Here is a 7,965-nt window from a genome sequence, read left to right on the forward strand (position 1 = left end):
TAAATCATTGAATTTCTGTGCTGAAAAGGATCTCAAAGATTATCTAGTTCAACTCCTTCACTTAATAAGTGAACACAGAGGATTAGAGATTTGAATTTGGCTAAGTAGAGTTAGATATAGACCCAGCATAGCCTGACTTCTAGTTTGTACTTATTCCAGTTCATTACATCACTAGGCCTAGAAATGGTAATAAAGAACCTTTATTCTAATTTGTTATACTATTGAAGCACATGAAACTGTGTCTTATCTATGACTGGTGCTTATTAAATATTTGTTTGAACGAATGAATGTACTATTCTTCTTTTTAATGCTGAAACCAGTGGCAATACCTGACTTATGAGTAGGATCTCGTGGGAAGAATTTACCTTGTTTGGCCTCCTAAGTAAAAAATTTGCTCTGATTCTTTTAAGCTTCTTATTAGTAGTACATTGTTAAGGAGGGAAAGCTCTACAAAGTTCAGCTCCAAGATGGTGTGATGGAATCTAAAGTAACGAAGACATGTGATAGTCCATTTATATAGCATTTATTGTTTTGGTTTGACATTTTTATGTCAACAAGGGTGTATAGTATAGTAGAGTGATACAAAAAAAAAAAAAATCAGAAAACATATTGTGTGGGCATAGGATGCTTTGAAAGCTTAGTAGACAATTTAGGCCTTTTCTGTTCCATAGATTATCTGACTCCAGAAAAAGAACACGTACTGGAAGGTCTTGGCCTGCTGCAATACCACATTTGCGGAGAAGAAGAGGTCGTCTTCCAAGAAGAGCACTCCAAACTCAGAACTCAGAAATTGTAAAAGATGATGAAGGCAAAGAAGATTATCAATTTGATGAACTCAACACAGAGATTCTGAATAACTTAGCAGATCAGGAGTTACAACTCAATCATCTAAAGAACTCCATTACCAGTTATTTTGGTGCTGCAGGTAGAATAGCATGTGGCGAAAAATACCGAGTTTTGGCTCGTCGGGTGACACTTGACGGAAAGGTGCAGTATCTTGTGGAATGGGAAGGAGCGACTGCATCCTGACTGTAGGACTGAACATTATGTTCACTGCACTCTCATTTTCTGTAGGTACAGTTCAAAGCCCTAAAGGAGTCTGGCTTTTACTATCTTTCTTAAAAAAAAAAAAAAAAAAAAAAAGTTAAAAAATTTCAAAAAAGGGGATGATACTAGCCTTAACATGTACCTGTCAATGTTATGGATATTGTCATAAAAAAGATATCTTTTAAAAACCAGAACAGAGACTTAATTTTTTAAATCTTAAGATTTGTAGAATGTTTCTAGGGTAGGATATTAAAAATGATTCAAACCCCATGCATGGTGTTAGATAATTTTTCTAATTACTCCATTGAGTCAGTTTTTGTGATTAGTGGGTATCAGAGCAAACAGATCATGTAGATAGCACAAATATTTGGAGAAACATTGTCTGTTTTGTTACCAAAATGTTGGAAAAAATTCATTTCAATACCTTTTAGGTTTCATAAAGTGCAGTGTATATAATGCCTACTGAAAGACTGTAAAATACTGAAATTTTCTTTCAAAGTGTAAAAAATATATTGAGCCTGTAAATTGCTCTGTGACTAGACTTCATTGTCGTCTTAATATATTCTTTGCATGTGCATATATATACACACATGTGTATATATATGTGTGTGATTATGTGACCTATGCAATACAAATTATGGGAATGGGCAGCTTTGGAGTATATATCCCATAATTCTTTTTTCAGGAATAGTTGCAGTATTTACACAGCAGCATTTCTTCTCAGGCTTTTATTGGGTGCTGTTGCTTGCTATGTATGAAGAGAAATGTGTCAGACAAGTTTAGTGTGTTCTGAAGAAGGGTGTGAACAACAGTGTTCATGGGCTTTTAGAATGCTTTTCACTTTCAGTCCTTGTAACTCAGCTGTTCAGTACCTAAAGCAAATTCAAATAATATGAACATTATCTCCTACTAGAAATAACGTTTTCAAGTTTTCATGGCACATTATGATTGTAAATGTCTCTCAGTTTTAACAGTAAGTCTGTAGGAGTCCCGTGAAGATTCCTGAAATGTCTGTAGTAACTGTTAGTCATGTTTGATCAAGTGTAGTATGAACAAAGTATTTTATTGCACAGGGTTAACAAACAGTATGTTGCCAACTGAGGCTACTGCTGTTTTATTACAACATTACCTCTTGTTTTTATAAAATGTACCAAGATTTAAATTGATAACTTTATTTTACATGTAAAAAAAACCAGTTTCTTTTATCGCAGTGTTAGCGTTGTCTTCTGTTTCTTTTTGTTTTGTTTTGTTTTGTTTGTTTTCTTTTTTAGCCAAAGAGTAAACAGAAGAATTTTCTTATTTTGGTGGCTATTCATTTTACTTTTAAAAGTGATTGGTGGATTATTAGACTAAACATGGGGGAATTTGCCACCAAAATGAAAAATATGTAAAGTATAGTGATTGCAGAGTGATAAAAATGTGGGTTAGTACTTATTTATTCCATTAATTGATTATTTGACTGTTTATAAAGAAAGTTGCTTTATTTCTTTAAACATCTTCAAAAGATGATCTTTTCTTGTCACATTATAGCCAAAAGAAGCAGAGAACTTCATTGTCCTGCATTTGGTTCCTGGTTGGCCAGGTATAAATGAGCTTTACAAAAGTGCAAATTAAAAACTGTCACTTCTGTTTACCTCCACCAAAACTTGATTTTCCCCTAGCTATTAATTTAAAGTTGCCTTTCCTGCAGCTGCAATATTTTGAATAACACACAGAGTTTGTGTTGATTTTTGAATGTTTGTTTATATCTAGGGGTAATGAAAAATGTAAATCCCGTGTAACCGTATTCACTCCACCTGTATCATATTATTTCATTTTCCCCTAAGTCCTTTAATTCTAACTGAACACCAGCAGTATTTTTAGAAACTTTCTTTAACATACTTGGAAGACGATCTATCAAGCTGAACTGTCTTTAGACGTAATTATTGTGAATGTCTGTTTTATTTTATCTTGGTGGTTCACATGGCTCTGATGTTCAGTTTGTATTTTTGGAATTGCTTTACTTAGAATTAAAACAGACCAACATTAAATGTGTGTATTTTTAAAAGAGCTAATGAGTTTTGCTTCTGTATTTGCTTGAAAATACACACTAGTGCAGTAGTTTTACTGCTTTTATTTAGCTAGGGAGGTAAGGATTTTCTAGTTCCTCTGCTAATATGTTCATCTGAATTAATCTTTATAAAACTTTGCTTTCATTTTCCTCTTATTCCCCTATAATATTAATAGTTGTTGCATGTTCACCTTGAACGGTCTTTAAAAAAAAGTAAACTACAATTAGCCAGCTTGTATACTATATATTTGAAAGACAGCATATTTGTATCTTACCTTGTTCCCAAACTTCAAAAGAAATTCAGACTTTCCAAACTTTCTTTTTACTTACATAGAAGGTGTTAGGGTTTACACAAAAGGATTTTCTACTTTTTCTTAAAAAAAAAAAAAAGTAAGAAAAAGAAACAAAAACCTTTGCTCCAGCATACAGAATTAAAAGATATAGAAATAATATACTGTACTCGTTTTAATTTCATTTTTATTTAAAACAAATACATTTTTATAGATACTCTGGTACTAAATGATAAACATGGACTTAGACCCTTAGACCATGAAACTAAGGCAGCATATGAGCTATATGAGTTATTCTATAAATCCTAATATAGGGGTAAAGAAGCCACATCTTGTAAGTTATATTTGGTTACTAATGTTTAACAGAAGTGAATGTTCATTGATATGTGACAGTTGAGGGTGTCCTCCCCACCCCGTTTTTTCCAAGTATGCATGTTTGGTTTCTATCATTTATATGTTCAGAAGATTTCTGTTACCAATGTTGAGGGTAGAACTACCTCTGTGTTTTGGGCTACTTACTCTCTACTAGGTACTATTAAATTTTCATTGGAATATGGTCTGACTTACATAGTTCTACCAGACCATTATATAATGTGATCTCTAGAGTTCAATGAGGATGTGATGGCAAAGGAGATGGCCATGCGATATTGGGAAATAATTTTTTTAAAAAATGCCCTGTTTGTGTGGGGAAATTTTCCTTCTTAACTATATTTGAATACCTAAGTGAATGCACATTCCCACAGTTTCCTTTGGTTTCTTCTGTGACAGTTGATCAGTCATGTTCTTTCCTCAGGAAAATAAAAACTTGACGGTGAAATGTAAAATAAGAACTCCATCTGATCATGGGTGCTTTTCTAATTGATCACAGTTAGGAAACCAGATGTCTGTCTGATGTAAATTTGGAGATGGGAGAAGCTGTGGAAGCAAACTGGTTAGCAGGTATAATATTTGTAACTTTTAAGTTATTATAATATCAAAATGTCTTTCAGTAATAGCTGGATCAAAATATTATGCTGTCTTTATGTTTAAAATTAGAAAAAGATTACAAATGAACTAGCTCTATCTTTTTTTCTCTCACCCCCCTCATTTTTACCCTAGCTAGCTCCTCTTGCATTCTCTTTGTTGGAGAGGAAGAGTATAGAAACTGGGTATGTAGTAACTTCTCATTTGTCTAGCATTTACAGGGAATGTGATTTGTCATTCAGGATACCTTTCCACTGGATTTAAGCAAGCAAACAAATGAACAAACAAAACCTTCACAGACGATAAGATGTATTTTTAGATAAAACAAAAATATATCCTGTTCAAAATCATTATTCTACTTTCTGTACCTTGTATATACTAAAAGGTTTCCAATCCCTTTTTTCCCTACCCTATGACATGCATTGCCAGAGTGTGTGTTAATGTCCTTAAATGTGCAAAATTGGTTTGGGGGCATGGGTGGCAAAGAAACTTTAGACAATGGTTTGTATCCCTCCAAAGTTCAACCCTACTTTACAAAAATCGTTATTCCTTAGTATTTAATTACTCTCATTGAGTTTTCTTAAGTATCGCACAAGCAGCTTTGACATTGAGTTCATGGAATTTATACAAAATATGTGTAAGATCAGTGCTATGAAACTATGCAAATGGTTGGCTATGTTTTGGAGGACTCATAGCTTGATCTTAAAAAACATATTGGTGGCGTGGTGGCTTATGCCTGTAATCCTAGCACTCTGGGAGGCTGAAGGCAGGAGGATCATTTGAGGCCAAAAGTTTGAGACCAGGCTGAGCAAGGGTGAGACCCTGTTTCTACAAAAAAATAGAAAAATTAGCCAGGTATGGTGGCGCATGCCTGTAAGTCTCAGTTACTCGGGAGGCTGAGGCAAGAGGGTGGCTTGAGTCCAGGAGTTTGAGGTTGCAGTGAACCATGATGATGCCACTGCAGTCTAGCCTGGGCACGGGATGAGACCCTGTCTCAAAACACACAGAAAACAACAATAAAAACAACAACAACAAAAAACATGCTGGCAGAGGTAGTCTGTACTGCCTGTTGGCTGCCATTGGCACCCTTGTGAATGATGTTTGTTTGATCTTCAGTGCTTTTGTGTATGGCCTGGCTTAGACAATTAAATAAAACCATTTTATATTTTGTTATTTAATTCTACCAAGGTTATTCATCCCATTGTTAATTATGTCAAATGCTAAAAAGAAAAAATGTTGACAATATCTGAAAGAATCTCTAGCAGTTAGTTAAAAGTAATTTTTTCTTATCAAGCACAAGTTAAAAGTAAGCTCACCAAAGACAGATTTTTTTAAAAATGGTTTTTTTAAGAAATTAATTTTTTCGGCCTGGTGCAGTGGCTCATGCCCGTAATCCTAGCACGTTAGGAGGATGAGGCAGGAGGATTGCTTGAGGTCTGGAGTTCAAGACCAACCTGGGCAACATAGTGAGACCCCCATCTCTACAGAAAATACAAAAATTAGCCGGACATGGTAGCGTGCACCTGTAGTCCCAGCTACTCAGAAGGCTGAGGCAGAAGGATTGCTTGGGCCCAGGAGTTTGACACCACTGCAGTGTAGCATAAGTGGCAGAGTGAGATCCTGTCTCAAAACAAAAACCAAAAAAAACCCCAAATAAAACAAAGGAAAAAATTAATATTTTCTAATGTTTTACCTTTGCTGGAAAATATTTTGTTTTCTTTAATTTTTTTAAGAGACAGGGTCTCTGCCACCCAGGCTAGAGTACAGTGCCACGATCGTAGCTCACTGCAACCTCAAACTTCTGGACTCAAGCAGTCTTCCAGCCTCAGCCTCCAGAGTAACTAGGCATGCGCCCCCACACCTAGCTAATTTTCTTTTTTGTTATTTGTAGAGACTGGGTCTCCAGTGTTGCCCAGGCTGGTGTGGAATTCCTGGGCTCAAGTGATCCTCCCACCTCAGTCTCCCAGAGTGCTGCAATTATAGGCATGAGCCACTGTGCCCAGCCTGGAAAATTTTTGAATGAATTTTGAAAATTTGATTACATTGCTATTACGTATTTATATAAATCGCTAATTTGCATATATAGGTTGATACATTATAACTTAAGTAAATACATACAATTACTTAAATGTGTAGATGTAATGTTAAGTTAAATAAGTTAATAGCATCCATGATTAGTAATATATACTTAGTGATGGATTATAATCAATGTTGTTTTAATCAATAATTGGCAAAATGCAAATATTTTCTATTACCATTAGTGTAATGTAAGGTAATTTTTTGTATACAGAATTTGAGACAGTCACAAGCAGAGAAGAGATTTTGTGAGAGGTAGCCCTAAAGATAAACTTTTTTCCTCAAGGAGATATGGAAAGTTAGGGAAATGAAGCTTGTTGAATAGGGTTTGGGGAGGGGAAGCCTATTGGTTCATCTAAGTCTATGGAAGCATCGTTCTGGTTTTTGTATCCCTTTGTTACCAAGTCCCTTCCAGAACCGAAGAGCATGTTCTATATCCAGTCCATTGATTAAAAGAAATTTTTAAGTAATTTTGCATAACCTTATGTCTTAGATATTCTGGTTTATTTGAAGTTGATATAAATTTTCCAATGAAGAATTAATGTCATTAAGACCCATCTTGATACTTCTGTAAACCATAGTTTGATCAGTAAGCAACTTTTAAACCATTTGAAGACTAGAAACATTAAAAATGCCTTTTTACTGAAGGATTTTCTAAAATGTATTAAATATTGCATGCTTTTAAAAACACCATTTTTCACATGTTAACCTTTCCTATCTACTGAGAGATTATAAACATTAATTATTATGTGTTGCTATAATATGGTAGTACTCATGAGAATCTGGGTTTGGGTAGGAAAGTCTTGTCCTTACTCTAGGTCATTACCTAGGCTACGTGGTGCTTTTATATTTGTCTGATTTTCATGTATCTTCTATGGGAGTCCCCATTGTTAAGCAATGTTTGTTCACAGTGCATTGAATGGCTTTCTCCCTTTCTCTTCTCTCCCACCTAGCTTCTGAACGTTATTAATTTGCTATAGAGTGGAAAGAATTAAAGCAAGGCTTTCTGGAACAAATAGATAATCACGTAAATAAAAGTTTGAACCTTGTTTTGCCCACAATTCTGATTTTTAGACTACCAGGGTTTGAGAGTGATTTACTTCTCACAAAAAGTAAATGACTTTTTCAATATTGTTCACTAGAAAAAAGATGTTTTTCTTGCTTTCTATCTTGTGAAGTATAAATGGTTGAGATTTTTAGAAATCTAGTAACTGGATATTATAATTGAGATGTAACTGTAATGTAGGCTATAGTAAGTTGATTGTTCTGTAGCTCTCTAATTGTCTTTACATTTCCTTAACACATTTCCAGGCACAAATTGCCTGGTAAAACATAGTAGTATGGTCTTCTGTTAACTAATAGGTAGAGTGAGGCTACTGCTAGAGTTGGCTCATGTATTGTGTGTCTTATGAGAAAGAAGAAATAGTGTTTTTTGCCTAGTATGGACTTGTCGTGTAAGAATAGTACCCTTTTAGAGAAATAGCAAACTGATATGACATGGTTTTATTACCTCCATATATTTAGTAGACATAAAAGAAG

At 34.6% G+C, this 7,965-nt stretch overlaps 1 protein-coding gene across 4 annotated transcripts in view; it reads left to right on the forward strand.

The window, feature by feature from the left end:
* The window catches only part of MTF2 (metal response element binding transcription factor 2), a 58,908-nt gene extending 55,812 nt beyond the window's left edge, over nucleotides 1-3,096 (forward strand). For all 4 annotated transcript variants that reach the window (XM_069478216.1, XM_069478217.1, XM_069478218.1 and 1 more), the window contains one exon: nucleotides 672-3,096. In XM_069478216.1, coding sequence (XP_069334317.1) covers nucleotides 672-1,029 — 358 coding nt within the window. In that variant the 3' untranslated portion in view covers nucleotides 1,030-3,096. The remainder of the gene's footprint in view (nucleotides 1-671) is intronic.
* The last annotated feature ends 4,869 nt before the right edge of the window (nucleotides 3,097-7,965 follow it).

Source organism: Eulemur rufifrons, chromosome 8, assembly GCF_041146395.1.
Source record: "Eulemur rufifrons isolate Redbay chromosome 8, OSU_ERuf_1, whole genome shotgun sequence".
Taxonomy (NCBI): Eukaryota; Metazoa; Chordata; class Mammalia; order Primates; family Lemuridae; genus Eulemur; species Eulemur rufifrons.